The 14666-nt window shown below is 47.6% G+C and overlaps 1 protein-coding gene across 10 annotated transcripts in view; it reads right to left on the bottom strand.

Annotated features, from left to right (window-relative positions):
• WDR37 (WD repeat domain 37) overlaps window positions 1-14666 on the bottom strand; it is a 79301-nt gene that overhangs the window by 13300 nt on the left and 51335 nt on the right. For all 10 annotated transcript variants that reach the window (XM_033208646.1, XM_033208641.1, XM_033208647.1 and 7 more), the window contains one exon: window positions 14310-14451. In XM_033208646.1, the coding sequence (XP_033064537.1) occupies window positions 14310-14451 (142 nt within the window). The remainder of the gene's footprint in view (window positions 1-14309; window positions 14452-14666) is intronic.

Raw genomic sequence — 14666 nt, 5'->3', positions numbered from 1 at the left:
CGTGAGACAGTGTGCAGCAGAGAAGGAGGTAAAGTCACTCCAGTGACGCCTCCCTCTTCCCAGCGAAGGGGGCAAGTGACCGGCCACTTATGAGGTCAGCAGTGTTAGGCACACAATAGCACCCTAAGGGCTGGAAGTGCTGCCAACAGGCACCACAGCAAAGCTACAAGAAGCCTCTGCAATATCCGTGTTTACCACAGCCCATGGAGAAGAGCTTCTAAAGTGACCTCAGACTACGCTAAAGCCTCCCTAAGATCTGATTAACTGAATTAAACACAGACTATTCAAAGAAAACATTTAGTTCAGTATAACCTGACCACCTCCCCCAGCCAAAAATAAGGTTCTAAAGATCAGGTCTGTGAACTATGGGGGCACAGTGAGAACACTCTTCTGCTAGCTGAAGAGCTTCACCTTGGCTATGACACAAAGAAAGAAGACCCATTACAGAAACACTGATCTGTGGTGCCTGGACTCAGTAACAGCACTCAGCTCTGTGTTCTCTTGCTCTCCTCTGTCTTTGTACTGATCTTATCATCCTAGAATGTCAAGGCTACTAAGGACAGAGACTTTCTTACAACTACTGCATCTGCAGGAGCCTATACAGATGTATTTTCCAAATAGATGCTCTTGACTTGTTTTGCAATACGGCCTTCTGGTATACAGAAGAAATTCCTAACGCCCATGCACTCATGTTCTTTCTTCATAGGACTGGCCCTGAGTCTTTTATTCAGGGTTCATTTTCATCTCTACATACCAATTTTAGAATGTTCTGGAGCAGTAAGTAAGAGAAATCGGTGGGACTGAATGAGAAACAGCGTTAGAAACCAACACAAAAATGGCAAAAAGCAACAACTGACTTCCAGAGAAGCCAAAACAAAACACAACAGAGACAAACAGTAACACTCAGCCTGTGAGGCCATCAGGGCAGGGAGGCAGCATGGCAGTGCGTGCACACCTAAAGCACTGGTATGTCCCTCTCTTACACACACACACACGAAATAGTCTTTTTTTTACAAAGTGTTGGTTCTTGAGGGATCATTGGAGAAATTGCTTCTGTGGAACATCGTGCTCTCCAAAGACGGTGTTAAATGAAGTGTTTCTCTGCTCTGCTGCTGAGCACCAGAAACCCTGCAGCTCAGATGTGTGCAGGGACTTCAAGCAGAGCTAGCTGAGGGTGGCTGAGTGCACGCAGCGCGCAGATGCTGATCAGAGGCTGCCAGGCGACCCTCACGTGCCACCCAGGCCCTGGCTCTGCAGTGGACATGCACACAGCATGGTCACCACCATCTTTTCCAAACGTAAGTTGATGCTTTAGGCAGGCGCCCCTCCCCATTCTGCCCACTCTGCATATCATGCTGGTTTCTGCTGACTTGTGGACTCAGACACCCGCACCTGTCTCCGGAGTCTGTCCTGAAGTACCTCACAGGAAGTTTCTAGTATGTGTCAATAGCATGATGGCTGTCTTACAGTTATCTCAAAGAAAAGTGACAGAATCTGACAGGTCAAAACAAAGCTGTTAAGTAGAGCAATTCAAATGCAATTATTTCCTTAAGTCCTTATTTTATTAGTTTCTGAGTAGCCCTTCTTAAATGAGGAACTTTAAAAGGGTAAAACAGAGATATACTAAATCTCCTCTCACTTTTAAAAACAATATTCTAACTTGGAAACAATTTTAAAATGCATCAACAGGCAGCCAGGCGTGCTGGGTCACACCTGTAATCCCAGAACTTTGGAGGCTGAGGCAGGAGGATCACTTGAGGCCAAGATTTTGAGAGCAGCCTAAGCAACATAGTGAGACTCCATCTCTATAAAAAACACAAACATTAGCAGGGAGTGGTGGCACAGCCCTGTAGTCCCTGCTACTCAGGAGGCTGAGGTGGGAGGATCACTTGAGCCCAGGAGGTCAAGACTGCAGTGAGCTGTGATCATGCCACTGCAGTCCAGCCTAAGCAAGAGGGTGAGGCCCTGTCTCAAAAAAATAAACCAATAAAAATTTTAAAACATGCATCAAAAAGGGACTGGCTCAGGAAGTTACTGTTAGGTTCATACCACACGACACTGAGAGAGAAGGACGGAACGGCAGCTCTGCAGGTGGTGGCATAGCCAGTGCTGTTCTGCTGGTAAGAGACAAGGATTCTCCTTTGCACAAAAAAGAACCACTGGGCCTAGGTGGCCCAGCTGCGCACTGTTATCTGCTAACGTCTCCTTGGCAGTTTCTGTCGTCACAAGACAAAACACTCACTAGCTAACATACAGGAAACACCCAAGACCACCCCTGAACACGACTGCTGCAGTGAGGTCCTGTTCCCGCCAACTTCTGCTCACTACGGTTCTCTGGAATCTGCACCATACTCAGACCAACCAGCAAAGCTCAGAAAAGCTATCACGGGCAACAGATGGAGTCCTTAGTGACCCTAGCCTCAGTTTTACAATAACCTTGGATATTAGCCAGTTATTACTAAGAGTTGTATTTATATAAATCTATACACTTCCTCAAAATCAAATCACATTTATTAATTTATGCAGCAACACGGATAGAACTGGGGGCCATTATCTTAAGTGAAAGAATGCAAACACTGAAAGACAGAGTATGTGTCCTCACTGGCAAGTGGGAGCAAAACTATGTGCACAAAGGGACAGCGGAGGACTGACAGGGCAGAGACCCGGGGTGGGGTGGGTGACAGGAGGACTGACAGGGCGGAGACCCCGGGCGGAGTGGGTGACGGGAGGACTGATGGACAGGGCAGAGATGACCCAGGGCAGAGGGGACGACAGGAAGACTGATGGACAGGGCAGAGACGACCCAGGGTGGGGTGGACATAGGACTGATGGACAGAGTGGAGATCTGAGGCAGAGTGGATGACAGGAGGTTGCCTGGTGCGTGCAATGAGCATCACTCCAGTGAGGGGTACGCTAAAGGCCCTGGCCTCACCTCAATGGAGTACATCAAGGTAGCAAAACTGCACTCACACCCCATGAATACATAACAACATTCTGTTAAAGTACTCTAATTTAATCTAATTAAAAAAACCACCACCAAGCTTTCAGGCATATGGGTAGGGGATGTAACACTGACAGGAGACACAGGCCCGGCAGCCTGCAGGTCGTCCTCATCTCCATGTCACTTCCACCCCGGAGGCCCTTCCACAGGGCCCTGTTGTCTGCAAAGTCACCACCTGGTAGATGACTGGCTTTCCACCTTCCTCACAGACAAGGACTCAAAACCCATCACCAAAAAGAAAGCAGATCTGAAAGTGGAAAGCAAACTGATTCACGGACCACATGCAGCCTTTCCAATGCCCACCTCCCAGGCGGCCGGCTGGCCGGACAGCACCCAGAGGCCCACACCCGAGCTGACGCCTGCATGTTGCCTGTGACCAAGCACAAAAGTCAGGTGCAATTAAAACTGCCCATCATCCAGTTAAAAATGTCACTTTCCAAATATCTTTTCCCTTTAAAAGCATAAAAAGAAAACTGTTAACACCATGACACAAGGTGCGAAGCTGTTTACCTTTCTGAGCACATGATCTAGAACTCAGTGTTTAGTACCAAATATCTCCCCCAGGTGTTTGGAAATAAAAGCACACAAAGATGTCATCAGTTCAAAGTGATCATTATAATTTTCCAACTGATTTTTTAAAATTTTGTTTGGTTAGATGTGTGTTTTGTTTTCTTTGGTTTTTTTTTTTTGAGACGGAGTCTCGCTCTGTCGCCCAGGCTGGAGTACAGTGGCCGGATCTCAGCTCACTGCAAGCTCCGCCTCCCGGGTTCACGCCATTCTCCTGCCTCAGCCTCCCAAGTAGCTGGGACTACAGGCGCCCGCCACCTCACCCGGCTAGTTTTTTGTATTTTTTAGTAGAGACGGGGTTTCACCGTGTTAGCCAGGATGGTCTCGATCTCCTGACCTCGTGATCCGCCCGTCTCTGTTTTCTTTAGAAGAAAGCACCAAAGGCTACATTTGGGGAATAAAGTTAAAATCATTTGTAAAGAATTAAAAAGGAAGAAAACAAAAAAACTTTGCATCCTCAAATATCACATCCATGTTGAGATGATCTCCTATTTTTTTCTTTATCCGCACTGCAAATACTGCCAGCCTGGCACGAGGCAGAGCCACCCGCCACCCACGGAGGAGGTTTAATGGCCAGTGACGCCTCGCCTGTCAGCTCCTTTTCATAGCAACCAAAATAAAAAAGTAAAAAAAAAAATGGGGAGGGAGGAAAACTCTACGGGGTTGGGGTGTGCTGAGGGGAGTCTGAGGACTGAGGCTGGGATCTAAACAGGCAAATGTCATGACAGCAAAAGCCTCTTGCAGGCACGTCTATTCACCCACAGTCCGCACAGTGAGGGCCCACGCTGGAACGGCCTGCGTGTGGGTTCAGCCCCCAGGTGTGTGCAAGGGAATGCTGCAGCCAGGAGAGGGCCAGGCTTATGGAATTACACTGCCAGGTGAAAAACACACAAACAGAAAAGAACTTAGTTCAGGTAAAAAGCACTGACTTCCAGCTGCAGCTCCTGGTGGTTAGGACAAACACAGGCAATCTCAGAGCTTCTGCGGGTTCCGTTAGTTCCAGACCACGCTGTGAGGTAAAGATCGCAGTAAGGCAGATCACACAAGCTGTCTGGTTTTCCAGTGCATACAGAAGCCACAGCCACACCATCCTATATTCCGTTACGTGAGCAACCGCATTACCTCTGAAAACACAATGTGTGTTTTATAAGTAAGCTAAATTTTACCACTGAAAACACTAGCAGTCATCTGAGCCTTTGGTGAGTCATCATTTTTCGCTGGTGGGGGGTCCTGCCTCAACGCTGACGGCTGCTGATTGATCAGCGTGGTGGCTACTGAAGGTTGGGGCTATTTCTTAAAACGGACAGCAATGAAGTCTGCTACATCAACTGATTCTTCCTTCTACAAAAGATTTCTCTATCGCATGTGATCCTGTTTAAAAGCATTTTACCAAGGCTAGGCATGGTGGCTCACGCCTGTAATCCCAGCACTTTGGGAGGCCAAGGCAGGTGGATAATTTGAGGTTAGGGGTTCAAGACCAGCCTGGCCAACATGGTGAAACCCTGTCTATTAAAAATGTAAAAATTAGCCGGGCGTGGTGGCAGGTGCCTGTAATCCCAGCTACTCGGAAGGCTGAGGCAGGAGAATCATTTGAACCTGGGAGGCAGAGGTGGCAGTGAGCCAAGATAGCACCACTGCACTATAACCTAGACAACAGGGCAAGACTCCTGTATCAAAAAAAAAAAAAAAAAAAGGCATTTTACCCACAATTGAACTTCAAAACTGGAGTCAGTCCTCTGAAATCCTAATCCTACTGCTGCTTTACCACTGTAGATTATGAATATTCAAAATCCTTTGCTGTCATTTAAACAGTGTTCATAGCATCTTCACCAAGAGTGCATTCCCACTCAAGAAACCACTTTCTTTACTCATCCACAAAAAGCAGTTCCTTGTCCATTCAAGTTTATCATGAGATTGTAGCAATTCAGTCCCATCTTCAGGATCCACTTCTAATCCTAGTTATCGTCCTGTTTCCACCACACCTGCAGCGACTTTCTCCATTGAAGACTTGTACCCCTCCACGTCTCTCAAATTCCTGTGACATTCTGACCTTCTCCCATGAATCACAAATGTTCTGAATGGCATCCAGAATGATAAATCCTTTCCAGAAAGTGCTCAATTGACATGGCCCAGGTCCATCAGAGGAATCACTATCTATGGCAGCTATAGCCTTACGAATATATTCTTTAAATAGTAAGACTTGAAAGTCAAAATGACTCCTTGAACCATGGGCTGCAGAATGGGGGTTGTGTTACCCCCAGACAACATCCATCTCCTTGTACATCTCCATCAGAGCCCTTAGGTGCACTGTCAATAAGCAATACAATTTTGAAAAAAAAAAAAAAACTTTTTTCCTGAGCAGTAGGTCTCAACAGTAGGCTTAAAATATTCAGTAAACCATGGTGTAAACAGATGTGCTCGCATCCAGCCTTTGGTGATCCATTTATAGAGCACAGGCAGAGTAGGTTTCACATAATTCCTAAGGGCCCTAGGATTTTCAGAATGGTAAATGAGCACTGGCTTCAACTGCAAGTCATCAACTGTACTAGCCCCTCACAAGAGAATCAGTCTGTCCTCTGAAGCCAGGCAATGACTTCTCTAGCTAGGAAAGTTCTAGATGGCATCTTTTTTAACAGAAGGCTGTTTTGTCTACACTGAGAATCTGTTATTAAACACAGCCATCTTCATCGATGATCTCACTGGATCTTCTGAAGAACTTGCTGCAGCTTCTCCATCAGCATTTGCTGCTGCTTCACCTTGCACTCTCATGTTATGGAGACGGCTTCTTTCCTTAAACCTCATGAACCAACCTCTGCTAGCTTCCAGCTTTTCTTCCGCAGCTCCCTCACCTCTCTCAGCCCTCACAGAATTGAAGAGAGTCAGGGCCCTACTGTGGATTAGGATTTGGCTAAAAGGAAAGTTGTGGCTGGTTTAACCAATCCAGACCACTCAAACTTCCTTCATATCAGCATTAGGGTTGTGTTCTTATCACTTGGAGTAGCAGTTTTACTTTCCTTCCAGAACTTTTCCTTTGCATTCAGAACCTGGCTGTCCGATTCAGGACGCTCACCTTTCACAGTCTCTCTGCCTTCGACATGTCTTCCTCACTAAGCTTTGTTCATTTCCAGCTTTCAAGTGAGGGACACGAAACTCTTCATTTGAACACTGAGAGGCCGTTGTAGGGATGTTAGTTGGCCTAATTTCAATAGTGTTGTGTCTCAGAGAGTCAGAGGCCTTAGGAGAAGGTGACAGACGAGGGAATGGTCAGTTAGTAAGGCAGCTGGAACACACACGATTTATCGACTAAGTTCACTGTCTTCTACGGGCAAGGTTCCCAGGACCTCAAAACCAGTAATAACAGTTACAGCAAAATTCCCTGACCACCCTCACATAATCACAATGAAAAAGTAAGAAATACTGTGAGAATGACCAAAATGTGACAGAGAGACAGGAACTGAGTATGTGCTGTTGGAAAACTGGCATCAACAAACCTGCTCGGCCAGGGCTGGGCTCCACAGACCTTCATTTGTAAAAAACATCAATCTACGGAGTGCAATCAAACAAGGTATAAGAAATAGGCACCAAGGCACAAAAAGAAAAAAAAAAGGGAGAAATAGCCACCAACAGCTGAATTCCTATGACACACTGAAATTTTCAAATTAAGCCTTTTTATTATTTTTAAGAATACATACAACTTCACATTTCTGCTATAAGAAGTATCTAAAATTGCTTTTCATATAAATCAGTACACATTGGGTCACTAACAAACAGTCAAATAAAAACAGCCACACAGTTACGCCAACTAATACCATGGTAAAATTCCTGCTATAATACAGAGATGCCATAACACAGAGTGAAAAGAAATAAGACACATCAAAAGGAAAAGGCGACAGGTCCTTCTAAACACGGATGATCAAAGCCTTTAGCAGCTCACAGCACGGAGCTCCAACTCCTCCAGCTAAGATAACGACCACACGTTTCAGGGGACCCATTTCGCTACGCTTTTCTTTCTTACAGTGAAGCACTGGAACTCAAACTTCAGTCTTTCAAAAAGGCACAGAATTCAAGTAAAAGTACAAGGATTACAGTAAGCAAAAAACAAAAGTGGGGAAAAAAATCTCTCCTGGAAACTGGATCACAAAACTGGGCCAGTTACCGTTAAGCCTTTAGAGCTACTTCATGCTTTAAGAAAACCTAATAGGGGCCGGGCGCGGTGGCTCAAGCCTGTAATCCCAGCACTTTGGGAGGCCGAGACGGGCGGATCACGAGGTCAGGAGATCGAGACCATCCTGGCTAACATGGTGAAACCCCGTCTCTACTAAAAAATACAGAAAACTAGCCGGGCGAGGTGGCGGGCGCCTGTAGTCCCAGCTACTCGGGAGGCTGAGGCAGGAGAATGGCGTAAACCCGGGAGGCGGAGCTTGCAGTGAGCTGAGATCCGGCCACTGCACTCCAGCCTGGGCGACAGAGCGAGACTCCGTCTCAAAAAAAAAAAAAAAAAAAAAGAAAACCCAATATACAGCAAGTCACCTTAACTAGACAGTTAATTATCTACATTATAAAAGACATTAGATTCTAATATATTGTACTAAACAATTTATGCTGAGTTCCTACAAGTGAAAATATGCCCTAAGATAAAACTTTGAAAACCACATTCCACACCATGTTAATATAAATTACGTGAGAAAGGGTACTTTTAGTCACACACGTTGAAGAAATACTGCCTCTGTTTAAGCAATATCACTAAAAACACCCTGCATACAACTTTTTGGCCTACATCAACAAGAACAGCAAACTTTCTAAGAACGCATGTCTGACTTTTGCTTTCACTGCTCAGGAAAAGAACTGGTGAAAAGGACTCAGGATCGCCCTGGAAAACCGACAGAGCTACCTCCTGCATGAGCAGGCAGTCCTGCAGGCCTCAGGCCGGGCCCTGGGCGAACATTCCCACCTCTCAGGGTGCCAGGCCCCATGGGTCTGGGCGCTAACAGGCTGGACACGCATGGAAGGCTCACGGATGTCCTTGGCGATGCGGTGGCCACTGCAGAGAAGCCCTCGGAGCAGAGGATCCCTCAGAATGACATGGTGGCAGGGAAGGCAGGAGACCCAGGGTGTGCTCTTACAAGTCATGTTCAGAACGTCCCAGACAAGTGATCAAACGGACACACACAACTTGGCCATTTCTCTTAATCAGGAACTAAACCCACACTCCGGACCTCACCCAGGTGTGCTGTAGCGCGGATACACATCTTAGGAACTAAAGCCGCACCTCGGCACTCAACCAGGTGTGCTGTGGTGCGGATGCACATCTCAGGAACTAAAGCCGCACTTCTGCTGTGGCGCGGATGCACATCTCAGGAACTACAGCCGCACTTCAACAATCACCCAGGTGTGCTGTGGTGCGGATGCACATCTCAGGAACTAAAGCCGCACTTCTGCTGTGGTGCGGCTGCACATCTCAGGAACTAAAGCCTCACTTCTGCTGTGGCGCGGATGCACACCTCAGGAACTAAAGCTGCACTTCTGCTGTGGCGCGGATGCACATCTCAGGAACTACAGCCGCACTTCAACAATCACCCAGGTGTGCTGTGGAGCGGATGCACATCTCAGGAACTAAAGCCGCACTTCGGCACTCACCCAGGTGTGCTGTGGAGAGGATGCACATCTCAGGAACTACAGCCGCACTTCAACAATCACCCAGGTGTGCTGTAGTGCAGATGCACATCTTAGGAACTAAAGCCGCACTTCTGCTGTGGCACGGATGCACATCTCAGGAACAAAACGCGCACTTCGTGCGCTGTGGCACGGATGCACATCTGAGGAACTAAACCCGCACCTCGGTGCGCTGTAGCGCGGATGCACAGCTCTACACTTTTGTAAGGATCACGCACTCTGTGGGTTTTATTTGGTGTACTGGCTCGAACCTGCAAAACCCACGCCAGAGACAAAGGCAAGCAGTACTAAGAAGACGCCTCAGATGAAACATTTTTGTAAAATTTCTCATTTCCTGCTTTTCTCATTATGAGGCATGTCTAAAGGCTCAAAAGCTGATCTGATGTCAGGAAGAGTTTGTGTTCAATAAAGACGTCCATGGCTCCACCTGCTGACCAAGCCCTCATCCTGCAGGAGCACAGCTGAGGGGAAGCTGGATGTCCAGGAGTCCAGTGGACTCGCCCCGACGCAGCAACAAAATTAGCACCAAAGAGAGATCTTTTCAAAACTTATTTTTGGATGTACACATAAACAAGATACGCTACTTCATGATAATTTGAGTAAGAAACGAAAGCATAAACGATCTGAGTAAGCCTAGCCCGGGCAGGTCTGGTCCACGTTCACCTCACGCCCACGGTTCAGGTGAGTGGAAGCATAGACTACAGCTTGGAAGACCCATGTGGGAGAGAAGGCACACGGAATTACACACTCCACGTTACTCTACCCCCACACCTGATTCCAATAGAAAGACATAAACCCTAGGAAACTGTATTCATAGGTCCACATTAATAAGAACTCCTTCTGTTATAACAGTTACTACATTCTTCATAAGTACAACTCTCTAAAAACCATTGTTTCACGTATCCACCAGCTGCAAAAATTTACCACAAATTAATCAGATTTTTTTTTTCTGAGACAGAGTTTCACTCTTGTTGCCCAGGCTGGAGTAAAACGGCGCGATCTTGGCTCCTGGGTTCAACCTCCTGGGTTCAAGCAATTCTCCTGCCTCAGCCTCCCAAGTAGCTGGGATTACAGGCATGCACCACCACACCTGACTAATTTTGTATTTTTAGTAAGACAGAGTTTCTCCATGTTGGTCAAGCTGGTCTCAAACTCCCGACCTCAGGTGACCCGCCCGTCTCGGCCTCCCAAAGTGCTGGGATTACAGGCGTGAGCCACTGCGTCCGGCCTAAGCAGATGGTTTAAAGATGCCACCAGCATTCACTACACTTCACAGTCAAATGGCCAAGACTACACGGTTGCAACAGCCTTAGAAGCAAAAACATGCACTTGCAATCAACTCCAGTAATACAAATACAAAAACTTTTCTTTTTACACAAAACAAAAATAAAGTCTTTCAGTTAAATAAGGTAACTGAACAGAGACAACACAGGGCTAGAAGGGTCTTAAATAACACAAGAGGCACCCTGAAGGCACCAGGAGGGACTGCTCTGGAATCACCCCCTAGAGCCAAACCCTCAGCAAACCACCTGGCGTCCTCATGCCTCAGTTTCTCTCCCTGAACTGGGGTGATGCCAGAGGCTCCAACAGTGCCTGGCACAAACCAGCAACTCACCAAGCCCTGGCTCCACTGCATCCTCCTCTGGACAGAATTCTTGGGCCTTTCCATTCCGCCCTCATAGGGGACAGACACGGCAGGGCACACCAGTCTATACCTGCAACCCCCATATCGGAAGCACATAGGAAGCTGCCCTGCTCTCTAAACACAAAACTACCCTCTTCACCCAATTCTCAAAGCTCTGACAGATTTTTGTGCTCCATACAGATGACCAGAGTCGATGCAGTGAGAGCTGCTGGGTCGTCCCAGCCTGGGGCAGGGAGCTGTGCTAGGATGGTGGCACTCGGCCCTGCAGGTCCCATGGCTGGGGGGGGGAGCACGCGGAAGCCAAAACCAAAGCAAGCACAGGGATCACAACCACCAACACCAACAAAGTGCAGGTGTCTATGCTCGCTAACACTCACAACACACAGTGCCAACTAACCAGTGTAGACAGAATTACAAAGATCCCCTTCTGCAGGACTCAATGTAACAATGAGCTGAGGCCCTGGACCGAGGAAAGGTCACTGGGGAATTCACATCCGTGGAACAGCGTCGCTTCACTATTTGAAACAGGAGAGCACCTCTGGCAGGCACACCTGCAGACGCCATCTTAACCGCAGGAGTGCTCCAGCACACCAATAGCACAGCAGAGGGGTACTTTAAAGGAAGTCATAAGAAAAATGCAGAATGAGGGGCATTCTACAAAAGAGCACCAGGATTCTTTGGTGAATTCTTCACCAAAAAACTCAGTGTCCTAAAAAGTAACAAAAAATGGAGGAAGGACCATTCTAGATTAAAAGAAGTCAAAGGATATAATATCTAAATGTGATGAGAGAATCCTGATTAAATCCTAGATCTAAAAAAAGTATCAAAGACATTTTGGGGAGAACTCAGTAAATCTAAATATGGACCAGATAAAGGATGCCATAGAATTTTTACTAATTTTCTTATTTAAACAATGGTAGTGTATTAGGAGAACATCCTTATTCTTAGAAAATGCATGCTGGAGTTTTCCTTTCAAAGGTCTCAGCCAAAGAAAATATACAAGTGTGTGTTACAGAGAGAGGTGTGTATACATCTACAGAGACAGCAGTGCTGCAATACAACAACAGGTGAACCTAGGTGAAGGGTAAGTGGGCGTGTGTTTCAGAGAGTTGTGTACACATGTGTAAAGAGAGACAGCGGTGCTGCAATACAACAAGCGAACCTAGGTGATGGGTAAGTGGGCATATGTGTTACACTTATGTAGAGACAGCAGTGCTGTAATACAATAGGCAAACCTAGGTGAAGGGGTAGTGGACATGTGTGTTACAGACAGCAGTGTGTACACATGTGTAAAGAGAGACAGCGGTGCTGCAATACAAGAACAGGCAAACCTAGGTGAAGGGTTAGTGGGCTTGTGTTTCAGAGAGAGGTGTGTACACGTGTGAGGAGACAGCAGTGCTGCAAAAACAACAGGCGAACCTAGGTGAAGGGTCTGTGGGTACACTGTACTACTCTTGTTAGTTTTTATGTAGGCTTGAAACTTTTCTAAGAAAAAAGCTTAGGAAAGCACTGCAGGCGCAGGAGTGAGACCATCTTGCTCCTCCCACCCTCTAGGCCTCCAACTGCCCTTCCAGTGAATTCTCATGAGGAACAGCAGAGCAGCCATGTGGCCCCTCTGCCCCGCCCTGCACCAGTGTTGCCAGGTGGCAGGCCCAGGTCCAGCCAGGGCTTTGCTGTGGGGCCCCTCTGCATCTGTTGGACGTCAGGGAGCACCACATCCAAACTAACATGCATAGGAAGCAGTGCTCCCCGAGCCACAGCATCTTCCTCACCGATGAGCTGGCCTGCAGCGGGGTCAGGGCATGTGGCGGAGCTCATGGGGGCCCAGCTCGGTGCCCGCTGCACCCTGATGCAGCAACAACACGGTGCTGTGTTCAGCCACTGACCGCCGGGAGGTCTGTATTACTGTGGCGATCGCTAATGGAGCTGGCAGAATAAACGCCGACCTGATGTCAGGACGGAGTAGTTTAATGCGTGTGATGCCCCCGAACAGACCCAGGCTGACATAAAGATCTCTACGCGTGGTCGTGACTGCTACCTGCTCCTGTTCCAGTCTCAGAGTCAAGGAATTAGCTTTCCAATCTCAAGCTTCTTTTTGAAAATGTTGTCCTGGTCGGCACAACGGCTCACATCTATAATCCCAGCACTTTGGTAGGCGAGGTGGGCGGATCACCTGAGGTCAGGAGTTTGAGACCAGCCCAGCCAACATGGTGAAACCCCACCTCTACTAAAAATACAAAAATTAACCAGGCGTGGTGGCGGGCACCTGCAATCCCAGCTACTAGGGAGGCTGAGGGAGGAGAATCGCTTGAACCCGGGAGGCAGAGGTTGCAGTAAGCCGAGATTGTGCCACTGCACTCCAGCCGGGGCGACAGAAAGAGACTCCGTCTATTAACAAACAAACAAACAAAAAGTCCTATTTTCCTTTCCAACATCTTACTAACATTTTGAACACTAAATCTAAAACTTAGTAACTCACGTTAAACATCTAAAACAGATTTTCATATTTGGAGTTCATTTATAAACCTCTCACTGCACGCTGCTTATCCAGACGTGGAGTGGAGAGCAGCACTGGTGGGAGGTTGGGGGGGCATGGAGGAGCGAGGAGTGGCCGGCACAGATCCCACACGCACGGCTGGCAGCAGACCTGCCAGTGGACCACATGGGACATGATGGGGGAACGGGGAGCAGAGGTTAAAAGAGAAGAACCAGGGAACACTCTAAGTAGACAACCCCCATGAGTGGGCAGGCGGTCTCATCATTGACTGAGCAGGGCCAGACTCGGGGAAGGAGGCGGTCACAGAAAGAACTGATGAGTTCTGTTAAGACCTTACGCTTGAGTTGCTGGAGAGAGACCCAAGCAGAAAGGGACACACTGGATTGAGGGTCTATGTCTGCATGCGCATCTATGTGTGTACCTTCTCCCAGAATATACCACACAGACACGTGTAATAACAAAAACTAGATGGAAAAGACCCAGGAGATGCCCCGTGGGTAGCGGTAACAGCTCCCACGGCTCCCATGGTGGCATGGCCAGCTCCTGAGCTCAGCCACAGGCCCTGTGGGTGGCAGTAACAGCTCCCGCGGCGCCCATGGTGGCATGGCCAGCCCCTGTGCTCAGCTACAGGCTCTGGCAGCCCTGCTCTTTTCTAACCCTCTCCACCCAACTCCCCCATTCTGTCTTCTTTAAACTTCTCAAGAGAACATCTGAGGGTGCCTTCTGTTAATCTCCTAGATCCTTTGAAATAGCCAAAATGGAGCTAAATGTTTAGAAAAAGAATAGCAGAATTTGAAAGGTAGTCATTTTTTTGAAAGATAGTAGAGTTGGAAATACTGAAAATTAAGGCTAGAATTAAGTTTTCATGTCAACCCACAGAACTTTCTTCATGACTAAAGACAGATGTCTAAACTACCGCAACTCACTCCGTGTGTCCCTGGAAAACATTCACCGAGTGGATGGAGGGGTCCCTGAAATCCCAGAGGCGGAAAGTCGTGTCACGGGAAGAGGTCACCACGAGCCGCTGGGTAGGGTGTGTGCAGCAGTGCGTCAACTCCTGGTCGTGCCCTGTAACCAAGATGGCAAAATACAAGGTCATCACCTGAGGAGCACAGAGAAAAAAGCTTTTCAATAGCACAAGAACCCAAGAAGCCGTCTGTCTTAGAATGTGAACCTGACCTAATGGAATCACTCAGCAGCATGTGGGTCATGGTGGGGCAGGTTTTCCCTCAGAAGCTGAAGTCTTTTCAGCCGTCCACGTCAAAGGAACAGAAAACCAAGCA

This window comes from Trachypithecus francoisi, unplaced genomic scaffold (genome assembly GCF_009764315.1).
Source record: "Trachypithecus francoisi isolate TF-2019V2 unplaced genomic scaffold, Tfra_2.0 Lachesis_group9, whole genome shotgun sequence".
Classification (NCBI taxonomy): domain Eukaryota; kingdom Metazoa; phylum Chordata; class Mammalia; order Primates; family Cercopithecidae; genus Trachypithecus; species Trachypithecus francoisi.
The sequence above is the reverse complement of the archived record's forward strand: the minus strand, read 5'-3'. Positions and strand labels throughout refer to the sequence as shown.